General features: G+C 35.8%; 1 protein-coding gene across 2 annotated transcripts in view; it reads left to right on the forward strand.

Moving 5' to 3' along the window:
- Window positions 1-13,610, forward strand: part of Umad1 (UBAP1-MVB12-associated (UMA) domain containing 1) — a 165,638-nt gene that overhangs the window by 107,780 nt on the left and 44,248 nt on the right. For both annotated transcript variants that reach the window (XM_048340075.1, XM_048340076.1), the window contains one exon: window positions 8,053-8,114. In XM_048340075.1, the coding sequence (XP_048196032.1) occupies window positions 8,053-8,114 (62 nt within the window). The remainder of the gene's footprint in view (window positions 1-8,052; window positions 8,115-13,610) is intronic.

Here is a 13,610-nt window from a genome sequence, read left to right on the forward strand (position 1 = left end):
TCAACTTTTTTTCATTGTTGGCATGTTTTCAGAAAAATCTTCTGATAACTGTTGTGTAAGGAAAATAAAACCCATAATTTATAAGTCTGTTCTATTGGTTGAAAGAAATTGAATATTGAGTGACTTTTTCCTCCATATACTTATTTTTTATTGAATTTGTTAATGTTCCAAAACATTGCCAAACCATACCTGAGGATCCAAAGAAAAATGGACATCATCCACCCCATCATACAGTATTTTAAAACGATTCATATACATTTTGATAATTTCACAATCTTTAAAAAAAAAATTATGGCAAGGGTTGGAATTCTCATCTGCTGCAGGTCTTCAGGTCTGTAGTCAGAGTGATTTGGTGAGTGTTTTATCTACCACCTGTGTTTGCTTTGTTGCTGTTTACTGTCATCTTTGCCATTCCAGGGACGGCACATTGACAGTCAGGAACCAGAGAACCTGCTGGAGATGAATGAGCTTGTTATTTTTTCTGTTTGCAAATTTAAGCTTCAAGCTAAATACACTGTACAATTTTTGGTGTATTGTGTTTGTTCTCAGAGTTGTACAGTCCACAGAGACTGCTCAGAGAAGACCTCTGCAGAGCTTTCTCTTAGTAGTGCCATTTTGGGATGTAGCTCAAATTCTTTCTCAGTATATACATTTTTAGGGAAGATAATTGGTAACATTTATAAAGGTGTAATAAGCCTTTTGAAGCAGACTTATACAGCATGATACAATATTAAACAAATACTTGTGCACAACATTAATTTAGCCTTTTCAAGTTTTCATTTTCCAGTCTAAAAGTGAGAATGAATGCTTACAGTTTACCTACTATTAAACATCTTAATTGATTTGGGGATTGCTTTGAAATCATACAGAAAAAAAAGATCATTTCATAGTTCCAAGTAACAAGTTAGATTTCAAAGCATCCTTAGCATTTGAAACAAGTTAATTGAAAGCAGAATACTTGGGCTCATCAATGGGTGTGACATCTGCTAGATTTGCTTATATTCTTACATCCCAGAGTAAATACTCCAAGCTACTTAGTGTGACACTAAGCCTGTAAACTAGTAAGCAAGATTTTGGATGTATGATTTTAATAGTACTCATGAGGATAAAATCTCATAGGATATCTAAATTTTGATAGGAAATACATATTAAAACAAAGTATCTTTTAAAGTAGATTACCTGTTCTATTGAACCCTTAGTTTAAATTGTTATTTTGTTTGTTTGTTTGTTTTTTGCCAGTGCTGGGCCTTGAACTCAGGGCCTGAGCACTGTCCCTGGCTTCCTTTGGCTCAAGGCTAGCACTCTGCCACTTGAGCCACAGCGCCACTTCTGGCCATTTTCTATATATGTGGTGCTGGGGAATTGAACCCAGGGCTTCATGTATACAAGGCAAGCTCTCTTGCCACTAGGCCATATTCCCAGCCCCTAAATTGTTATATTTTAACACTCCTTAGTGAATGTGTGTGTAGAATTCTTTCTGGCTGTCCTTTCCTACCTAAAGTCAAATCAGCAGATGTTTACTGAACATTATTACACTGTTACCAGAAAAGTGGCAGCATCCCATCCGTTGCTGATAATCTGTGTTAATTTTGGACTGCTAATTTCGTATGTGCTTGGTGCCATTTTAATTTGCTTTTCCTTAATTCTTAGCTTGAACACTTTCCTGTGTTTGTTTCCTAAGTATATTCCTTCTTTTGTGACTTAATTGTTCATATTCTTGGTTCATTTCCCTCTGAGGTTGTAACGATTGTCCACAGAGTCCTGACCAGACTCAAGGGAAAGGCAATGTCTTTTTTTCTCTCTCTCCATTCCTCTTTCCATTGTGGTAGAAAACAGGGATTCAATTGGCAGGAAAGAAGTGGGAGACTTAAATGAGTATTAATTTAATCAGGTAAATTAAGCCATGTTTTACTAAGTATTGAGAAGGAGCATGTATAGAGTGATTTAAAATCTTCAACAGCCTTATGTTATACTACCATGTCTGCCCTCATTAAATGAATATAATAAAGCTTTCCAAGCATTCAAGGGCTTCTCTGTCACCTTCAAAATCTTAGTCCATTTGGGCTACTATGCTATCACAAAATATCATAACAGGTGGCCTGAAAACAATAGGAGTTTTTATTTCTCAAAGTCTGGAGGCTGCAGATTCCAAGCTCAAAGTGCTGGCAGATTTTGGTATTTCATCTAGGTCTCCTGCCTGGTTCACAGAACTTCTAGCAATGTCCTGGCATAGTAGAAGGTGATAACTCTGGTCTTTAGCCACTTGTAAAAACATTAATCCTATTCTTGTCCAGTTATTTCCTAAAGGCCTCAGCTCCTAATATTATCATAGTGAAGGTTAAGTATCAACATAACAATTTTATAGGGACTTTATGAAGAGATGATACCACTGCTACACCACCACATTTCTCTTGTCTCCAGTCCCTTCCTCTCCATATTTAATGTTTAACATGTTTTCTCATTTAGTCTTTGTAACACCGTTATTATGTATCATTCTTCCCATTTCTCAGATGAGGAAATAGAGGCTCTGAGAACTTTAGGTAACTTCACAAGATAATAGATATGATAAAGGACTTGGGTTGAATTCTGACAGATTTTAAGTCCATTTTCTTTCCAGTGTGGGGGGGGGGGGGGCTGGTATAATGAGTGTGACTGAAGATTGAAAAGGAGTTAATGGCATGGCTATTCCACTGTTCTTTCCACTACTTCACATGGTGAATGACTAATATGAAAACACTCCCAGAGGGTATTTGCATTTTAAAAGAGGAGCTCATTAACTCTAATGAATCCCTAATTGGTTGAATTTGTGGGGGAGATATTTTTTTAAGTATTGGGGCTTTCTCCTATGTCTTCAAGGTGCTGGCTATCCCTTCCTCCTGTGCTGATTATGAGCCACTATGAAATCAGAATTCTATGATAGAATATAACCACATTCTGCTAGTCTGCCCCAAGTGCAATGGAATGACTTAATAGTCATGAAAAAAAATCTTCAAAGGAGATAAAGTATATCTTAACACCATTTCAGTGTTCAAAGTAAATGTTCATGTAAATGTTCAAAAGAGAATAAATTTGGCCATATTGAGAGTCTTCTGAAGAATCAGTTAAAAATATTTTATTATCAACCTTCACTTCAGAACTATTGAATTTAGTCTGACCATAGAGTAGTAGTGAGACTCTGAAAGATATTTAATAGGTGCCAGGTGAATGAAATGCTCTACAGCCAAATATATTTTAGGAGAAAGTTTTAGATTTCCTTTCTACAGAAATTCTCATGCAAAATGCATTGAAAATTAACAGAAAGATTCAGGTTTTGCAGGTTTTTCTCATACTTTTGACCACAGAGGTATTTTTTTCCATGTGAAATCCTTGGAAGCAATGTTTTGTAGATTGAGTTCTCAGATATGCAGTTTTAGATAAATCCTCTCTTTTTTTAGAGTAAAGAAGAAACAGCTACCGTGACTTGTTGCATGTGAGCATGGCTCCAGCTTCATCCTCATAAGCCCATTCCGGGTGCTCTTCAGTCCAAGAGTATGCTGCTAGCATTAGCCTTGTTCTCAGATGACAATTGGCTACTTGAAAGGAGTTAAAAAGAGACCAATGGAAATCAAAGTTTATTTCCTAAGACGCTTCCACGGAAAAGTGTAACTTAGATCTGGGAGGAAAATGTATTTCTTAATCTTACTCCTAGATGTGGAGGACTGGAGCAGGCTTCCCTAAATAGGAGGAAGCTGCTGAAAATTAGAGTAACAAATTCTGTGTGGTCTTCCATTCTGAAAAAGGGGCAGAACCATATGCACCCAAGTGCTCTCTTACTCACCCATCCACAGACAGAAAAGTGGAGTGAGGCCAGGAATAAAATCAATAGAGCATAAACCAAGAGTTCTCTAACCAAGTCCTCCACACAAGCCTCCCCTTTGTGACCTACAGAGATACTCAGATTCCATTCTCATGCCAGGGAATCTTTTCTGCCTTCCCTTGTTCCTAGTGCTCACTCTTTACCACTATTTCTCCTCTCCTGCCTCCCATCTGCACCAAGTAGAATGAAATCAAGATGATAATCTAATGACTGTCCCTTTCTCATGTCCTAATGCATGCAGCTCAAATACTATTCAGTTTTTTAACCCTAAAGCAGTGTATATATTCCTCTAAAACAGGGATTGGTAAACTACAGCCTGCCACCTGTTTTTATAAATAAGATTGTATTGGATCATAGCCATACTTATTAGCTTACATATTGTCTGTGGCTGCTTTTGGCTACAATGGCAGTGTTGTGAAGTTGTGACACAGTCCATATGGCCTGCAAAGCCTAAAATACTAACTGTCTGGCCTTTAATAGAAAAAAATGGCCACCTTTTAAGCTAAACTATTGGAGAATTTTACTTTAGTCTTTTAAATTCTAACAGATCTTTTATTAGTATATATGTGTGGCCTTTATCATTACTCAGTCCTCTAAATAAAAGCCACATTTTAAACAAACTAGCATGATTTTTGGTGTAAAAGGAATTCTTGCCTTAGTTTCTGTTCTTACAAAGTTCCAAAAAAATATTAAGGAAACTGTATGTTTATTTAAAAAAAAAAACTAGAAGGAAGGACAGAGGCTTACTCTGGGCAGAAGTCTTTGACATCACCTGGGAAAGGGAAGAAAACAAGCTGTGAGGCGTAGGGTGTCATGAAGTGGGGAGGGCTTGGAGTGGAACCAACACCAGATCTTGCCTTCAAAGTTTCCTTTCAGAGCTGTTGACTCTTTTCTTTACACTCTGTCATCTAACTTCCAGTTCATTCCTCCGGTCGTAGTTCTCATCTACTGGAACTTTCACCAGTCTCTGGAGAGGGGCTCTGCCTCAATGTGACTGACTGCCTTCTCTCTGGAAGATCTTGGCAGGTCACCAAAGTGCCTCTGACCCCTGATGGTTCATTTACCTGTCAAGTAGTAACCAGCTGTGACATTTTTGAAAAGCCTATGCAAGGAAAAGTATTGCAATGTCAGTGTTTAATTTTTTTTTAAACGACTGATGTGCAAATGGAATTTTTTTTTTTTTTGCCAGTCCTGGGGCTTGAACTCAGGGCCTGAGCACTGTCCTTGGCTTCCTTTTGCTCAAGGCTAGCACTCTACCTCTTAAGCCACAGTGCCACTTCTGGCTTTTTCTGTTTATGTGGTGCTGAGGAATCGAACCCAGGGCTTCACGCATGCTAGGCAAGCACTCTACTGCTAAACCACATTCCCAGCACAAAAGGAATTTTTTATTCCATCCAACATACAAGCAAGAGTTAATGATATTTGAAATTTAAAGTACCTTGTTTTACATTCCTTATGCCCCAAATTGTCTAACTTTTATGCAGGTTATAGAAAACATAGAATATAAATGAATTTTCCTGTTATAAAATAATTCTTCAGTTAGAAAAATTTTAAACACTATATTTTATTGTGACTTGTTCTGTCCTTTAACCATTTGTTCAGCTTTCATTTTGTGCCTTTGTTTATAGAGAAAAAATCTTGCAGATGGCAATTTTCCTTGTAATCAGTTATTGTCTTATCTGAGTCATCACCAGACATGGCATTTCAGTAAATAGTGATTCTGCATTGCTTCCAGGCAGATGTGTTGTATGATGTCAAGAGCACATAGCTGATAACCTTCCTGGGAGTTCAAACAATAGGGAAAAATGGAGAAAATTTTGCGGAGATACCTTGAAATAAGAAAATGACAAAGGAAGCACAGATTTGTGCTAGATCATTTAGCCAAATACACTGTTTGTGTAGCTATGTGACAATCAAATAGTAATTATTTTAAGAGATAATCTTTCTTAGACTCATTGACTTTAATTGTGAGTTTTACATACTTTTTGTGTGCGTGTGTGGGTCTTAAAAATTATCTTAAATTAATTCTACAAAGGAGTTGCCTATCACCAAAGCAGTTTGTAAATACACTGCATCTTGATCAGTGTCACCCCTTCCAAATTTACACTCACCCCTCCCAATGCATCCCTTTCCTTACATTTCTTTATTTTCAGGTTGTATATTTAGGTTTTTTCATCATTTAACAAAGCAGTTTATGTAAACAATGAATCTTGATCTAAGTTATCACTTCAACATCTTCAACCCCCACTTTCAACTCACCCCTTCCTTTTCTCAATTCTGTGGCATATACAGTGAATTCTTGCCTTCATGCTACCAGCTTCTCCTCTTCATTCTTCTACTCCTTGCCCCTTGGCATCTACTCCCCTCTCAAAAGTACTCATTTCCTGATACTTTGTTAGGCTTTGACTTAATGTTTTTTAAAGATTATACTCTTTGAGCTTTCTATGGAGTCTAATAGATACATAAGGAAATGTTCTACGTCTCTGGTCTTAAAGGACCCTCTTCCCCCCAGTTGTCTATTATTAAACATACCTTGAGTTATTATTAGAGATTGTATTACTTTGGCTGTTTGTATCCATACTTAGCAAATAAATCTTTTGTAGTTTTGTTTCTCCACCTGCAAATTAGTAATGGATATCATGCCCTTCAATGACAGAAAAAATGGGGATTTCTAAATATAAGGCTCCTTTTCAGCTGACAATCAGTGGTCATTATAAACAGTGACTTAAAAAGTCAATGAGAATAGTTTTTTGACATCCTGGGTTGCAAGAGTAGGTTGATTTTTCATGTAACAATAATTAACTTTGTTATCTACATACATAACCCCAAAAGTTCATAGTGCTTTTTTATTATTTTTAATTGCTCATTCTAAAATATAGTAAATCGTGCCATAATTATGAATCACTAGTAACAATATTTCAAAATGGTATCCCATAAAAATTTTGCCTTTTCAGTTTCACAAATAAGTTTTGAAAGAAAAACATTACTGTATGCTCAAATAGTTTTTTTTAATAACTTGAGGTCTTTTGTCACAGATTTATAGATGAGAAACTATAAAGAGAAATTTGCTAATTTATTGAACACCTATTCTGAACCTTGCACAACTATAATAATGTTGTATACAACTGTGAACAAAGCTAATGACTAGAATATATATTGACATGTATATTCTAAATATTTAGGAAATCAAATTATCTTAAGTTCTTTCATGGTTTTATGACTTAACAGGATTTTATTTAAGTCTTTGAAATTTTCATGGGGCTCTTCCTCATTATAGCCACTGCTAAACAAAACTTTTATGTTTCATACAAAAATATGAAGCTTTCCATGTTTTATGCACAATCATTACTCTTAATACTGTGACCTTATAGGAACAAATTTCTGAACTTTAGTGTCTTCCAGGCTTCCATCCACAAATTTGGTTATTTTCTCTCTAGTAGACATTCCTAATCCTGCTTAATTTTTGTGGGAGAAGCAATTTACAAATTGCTAACTTAGCCTCTTATTAAGTTCTAAAGTAGTAGCCTAATTGATTGTATACCTATCATGTGTTAATTACCAACTGTTAGTTATAATTAAATTGAATTAAGTCATTAATAAGTCATTTGTGCTTATATTTGCTTGCTCGACTATGTTTACACCTGTCCTATTATCTTTCAAGTTATTGTAGTTCAAATTCATTTATTAATATAACCCACCCAGGCACCAGTCTTAGTTACCAAACAATTACTTGAAAGCTAATTGATGGATTTGTTCATTGTCTTTTTCCACCAATAAATACTGCCAGGCATTTAGTTTCATTGATACATAGAAACATTAATTTCTAGTCCAATGAAATCCAGAGAAAACATTTGTGAAAAGTATATCGTGTGAAAATCTTAATTTGGGGGACAGAGCTTTTATTTTAAAGTAAATTGCCTTTCATGCCATATCTAAAATATGACATATATTATATAAAATATGAATATATTTGATTTTTTCCATTTAAAGCAGAATATATTCTGATTTAGGCTGTAAGAATATGTGTTTATGGAGTATTGTTAAAAAATATTTACTTGCAAAAAGGTAATAATTCTTGCTTTTATTGATTTGGAATGTATAATAACAAAAAAATTCAAATAAGTAGGAAAACAGTGTGGCCTTAATAGTATGGTAAAGGTTTTTTTGTTGTTGTTGTTTCTGTTTTTTCTTCGCAGGAGATACAACAAATGAGCTACAAAGTAAAACTTCCGAAGTAGAAGGCAACCAACCTTTGGAGGTGAGTGAAATGCAGTAAAGAGTTCTCTGGTGTAAAACTAGTCACTTACTGCATAGTCTGAGAATAAATAATAACTTCCACTCTCCATGCAGATCCGTGCTTAGTTACCAAGAACACCTGTTTGGTGATCTACAAAAAGCCAAGGGATACAGGGACAAGGAGTGACTCTCCAACTGCTAAGTTTTTCCTCTTGCTGGAAATGGAAACTTTCTGTTAAAATAAAAGGGAGGGAGGGATAGAGTGCCCAAGTTAAAACATCTGAACTATTTTACACATACACAGTCTTTTTTTTTTTTTTTTGCCAGACCTGGGGCTTGAACTCAGGGCCTGAGCACTGTCCCTGGCTTCTTTTTGCTCAAGGCTAGCACTCTACCACTTGAGCCACAGCACCACTTCTGGCCATTTTCTATATATGTGGTGCTGGGGAATCGAACCCAGGGCTTCATGTATACAAGGCAAGCACTCTTGCCACTAGGCCATATTCCCAGCCCCCATCTGAACTATTTTAATAGGACATTTTCTAACACATTTGACTAAATAGATAACATATGAACCTATAGATGAAGGTTTGAAAAAATCTATTCAGAACTATATTTCCTTCATTGCAGTATACATCCTTGACAGTGTTCTGTAGAAAGATGAAGGTATTTGTTCTTTTTACATGGGAAAGCTATTTGCTCCTTGTGGGTACTTGAAAATATCATCAAGATGCTTTTGCATACTATGTAGAATATATTAACATTACTTATTGACCGAAATAATCATCTTCAAGATGTAGGGAAATGTTAAGTATTAGGGTGGGATTGATACCCATACTACAAGGACAACCTTTGGAAGTGAGTTCTCTGGAGTGAAACTAAACAAGTCACTTAACGCATAGTTCTCTGAGTATAAATAATAGTAACTTCTACTCTTTCCTTGCAAACTGGTGCATTGTCGAATGGGGGACGGTATTGCTACCTGCAACTAGAGAGAGAGGGGGAGAGAGATGGGGAGGGGGAGGAGAGAGAGAAAAAGAAAGAGAGAGAGAAGGAAGAGAGAGTGGGAGACAAAAGGAGAAAGAGATATCAGTGACTTGGTCTGTTTGTTTATTGTAGTATCCCCATATGCTTATTAGCAAGCTTGGGCAGTCAAAAATATTTGTTAAATGAAAAAATGAATACAACTAGGCCTTATAAATAGAAAGTAACATTTAAGAGATTTTAATTTTTCTATTAATATGTTTCACTGAGCAAATATTGGGAAAAACAATTGGGGAAAACCTTAAAGATGTAAGAAAGAGATTCATAAAAAGGAACAAAAAAATCATGTTTTTTATAAAAGTATTCATGAAAATATTCGTTTATTCATGTGTATTGTAGCTCTTTATTAAGCTCTGATTGAATTTAAGCCCCTGTCTAAATATGTAGTGATGGAAAAAGACTCAGGACAAAGAAAACTGTCTTTTACAATGAAGCATCTTGATCTCTCACTTATTCACTTAGTGCTGATGCTGAGTAGCGTCTTTGGTAGGAAATATTTGATTATTTGGGATTAGAAGAAGAACCAATAGGATGGTTCAGGAATCAGCCATGGTTAACCAAGTTTAACAGTTAGTGTCTTACTCTATTCAAGCTGTTAAAATAAAATACCATACAATGGGTAGTTGCTAAGCGACAGAAATTTGTGTCTTCAAGTTCAGGGTGCTGGAAAGATTGAGGTGCAGGCTGCTTTTGGTATTTTGTAAGACCCTGCTGTGGTACACAGATGATGCCATTCTCATTTACCACTTTATTTAGTGTCTTAGCCCCTTATAAAGAAACCAATCTCATTCATGACCCCACCCTATGGCCTCTGTCTCCAAAGCCATATATATCTTAATACTATCAGCTTCACAATTTGGTTTCAACATATGAATATGAAGAATTCCTCCAAATTTCCCCTAACATTCAGACAATAGCATACAAAGTGTCTGTAAATTGGACACTTGTTATTTTTCAATGTTGGCTCACTGATAGAATTCCAAGATTATTTCTTTTTATATATATATTTTTTATTATCAAACTGAATTACAGAGAGGTTACAGTTTCATACATTAGGCATTGGATACATTTCTTGTACTGTTTGTTACCTCATCCCTCATTACCCCCCTCCCCCCTCTCTCTTTCCCTTCCTCCCCCCCCATGAGTAGTTCAGTTGTTCAGTTCATTTTCACCAAACAGTTTATAATTATTGCTTTTGTAGTTATTTGTCTTTTTATACCCTGTGTCTCTCAATTTTGGTATTCTCTTCCAATTTCCTGGTTCTAATACCAGTATACCCAGTTTCCAATATACTCAAATAAGATACAGAGATAGTGTAGGTACAACCACAGGAAGGTGATACAGGAATATCATCAATAATAGAGGCTACAGTTACATATGGCACATTGAAAGTAGTTACAACTGTGATATAACAATCATTTCCATAACATGGAGTTCATTTCACTTAGCATCATCTTATGTGTTCATAAGGGATAGCTATTGGGCTCCTGTGATCCTCTGCTGTGACTTGCCTAAACCTGTGCTAATTATTCCCTATAAGGGAGACCATAGAGTCCATTTTTCTTTGGGTCTGGCTCACTTCACTTAGTATAACTTTTTCCAAGTCCTTCCATTTCCTTACAAATGGGGCAATGTCATTCTTTCTGATAGAGGCATAAAATTCCATTGTGTATATGTACCACATTTTCCTGATCTACTCATCTACTGAGGGGCATCTGTGTTGATTCCAGATTCTAGCTATGACAAATTGTGCTGTGATGAACATTGTTGTGCTGGTGGCTTTAGTGTGATTATGTTTGTGGTCTTTTGGATAGATACCCAAAAGTGGGGCTGCTGAGTCATAGGGGAGTTCTATGTTTAGCCTTCTGAGGAATCTCCATACTGCTTGCCAGAGTGGCTGAACCAGTTTACATTCTCGCCAACAATGAAGTAGGGTTCCCTTTTGGCCACATCCCCTCCAACAGTTGTTATTGTTAGTTTTCTTGATATAGGACATTCTTACTGGGGTGAGATGGAATCTCAATGTTGTTTTGATTTGCTTTTCTTTTATGGCCAGTGGTGTAGGGCACTTTTTCATATGTCTCTTGGCCATTCTCATTTCCTCATCAGAGAAGTCTCTTTTTAAGTCTCTAGCCCACTTGATGAGGGGGCTATTGGTTCTTTGCGGTTTTGTTTTGGATGAAGGTAATTTTTTTACTTCTGCATATATTTTAGATATGAGGCTTTTGTCTGTTGAATGGCCGGTAAAGATCTTCTCCCACCAAGATTATATCTTAAAAAGAGGAGCTTTTTAAGGTAACAGTCCTTAGAGATTTCAAAGTATCTCATTGTTGTGCTATTTTTTTAGACTTTTCATTAAAACAATCTAAGTTACCATGTTAACCAGGACTCTACTTCCAGTCTTCCTCCTTAAGCCCATTCTCTAGTAACATGACAGAAATAGAAATCAGATGACATCACTCCTCTATTAAAATCTTCTGACTGCTCAATCACTTTAAGAAAAATACATAGGGATCTCTATCCTCTCTAGTTTCATGTCTCTCTATACTTCCATTACATTCCCCCACAAAACACTGCTTTCCTATTGCCAGTGTTTCTGCTGTTTGGTGCCCCACTCCTTTAAACCAGAGCTTCACTTAGTTCCTCTATTGTCATTTAAGTATCACTTCATATGACACTCTGTGATAAAGTGCCTCTCCCTCACAGTCACCATTACATAACTTGTTTTATTTTTTCCCTCACCTATTTTACTATTGTAGGTTATTCACATGTTTACTCTGTCTCCCCTCACTAGAATGATAACAGACTTCATCTGTTAGATGAGTGATGAGTGTATTGTACCTAGAAGATATGTAATAAATACTTGTTAACTTATGACTTAGATTGCATTTAATGCCATCATCCATCTGCCAAATTAAAGGGTTGTCATTTTGATTCATTCTTTTTACCTGCTCATAAAATTTGTCTACCTACCAATTATCTTCCAATCTGCTTTCTCCTCCCCCCAACTGCATCTTCACCTCTTCACTAGACTATTATTAAACCAGCAGTTTCTTCTAAAATATTATTCTAAAAATGAACAGCAGACTGTTACTTCTACACCCCCAAATGCCCTTAAGTCTGATAAATAAAGCTGAACTCTGTTTGAACGTTACCTCGTTTATGAATGCTTTATTCTGCTCCTTCAGCTAGGGACATCCACAATGTCCTCTTACTACTTACATTGCGCATGATGACTCCAGTATGAATTACAGGAGACTGGGAGCTACACCTTCCTACCCTCACCAGCTATCATACTGTTTGCAAGACGAGCACTTTTCCACTAGGCCATATTCCCAGCCTACCAGCTATCATACTGTTAAGATGTGTGTGGTGTTATGTAATGCCCTGCCAGTAATTTATGGGTAGGTAACTGAGTTAATAAGGATCCACTCATGAGTTAATATTTTATTAAGTTTTATTTTCTGTTTTATATTATTACACAGTTGTATCTTCTCTCTCTCACTGTGACAAGTTTTTTACTTAAAAATCTTTATTTCTGGCACTTTTACATCAGCTAGTTTGTACAATATACAGATATTCTGAGTAAGAAATTATAATTATTGTGCTGCCACAAAGATTGTTATTATTTAAAGTTTAAATTTTTTAAAGAAATACAGAAATACTATGTATAATGAGAACGGAGTTGGTAAATTAATAGAGGCAAGAAGCATTCATAGTTACCAAAATATTACTTATGTTTCTCAGGACCTTTACAATACGAAAATAAGAGTTTTGGTAAATTCAGATAAATATAGATTGCCCACAAAATTCCAGGGATCATGTTAGACATGGGGCTGGGAGGACATAAAAATATGCAAAACTCAGGAACTCTGACTTAGAGATATAGGAATTCTCAGTCTATTCATAGAAAGTTAGAAAATTCAACATTACTACAATTAACACAGGACAAGATATATTCTTTTTGTTGTTGTTGTTTGTTTTTTAGGACAAGATACATTCTTTAAACCCTATGACCACAAAGATAGATGTGAGATTTCAGTGGAGGCAAAAGTAGTATTAGGGGAAATTAAGAAAGGTTTCACACCTTTGATGAACTTTCAGCCATTAGCATTTTTCTGTAGTTACTTATATAATTAAAATTAAGCTTATATAATTAAATTAAATGAAATTCTTCATTTAAGAGCATTGTAGAAATAAACACAAATCATACTCTGTAACTGATTTGTACATATGAATCTCAATGACAGGTAATAGTGTTAAAACAATAAAATGAATAACTTGACCTGTCCTATAGTATAGTTTTAATATTAGCTAAATTAATTTGTTAAGTAATCTGTGATGTTTTCCCTTACACTTTTATAGGCCTAATATACACTAAGCTCCCTACCCTAGTTCATCCCTTGACATAGTGGGAATTCTAGTGTGTAGGTTAAGTAGATGGAAAAGATCTGGTGTAAGCATCGGATAGGCT

Source organism: Perognathus longimembris, chromosome 2 (genome assembly GCF_023159225.1).
Source record: "Perognathus longimembris pacificus isolate PPM17 chromosome 2, ASM2315922v1, whole genome shotgun sequence".
NCBI lineage: Eukaryota > Metazoa > Chordata > Mammalia > Rodentia > Heteromyidae > Perognathus > Perognathus longimembris.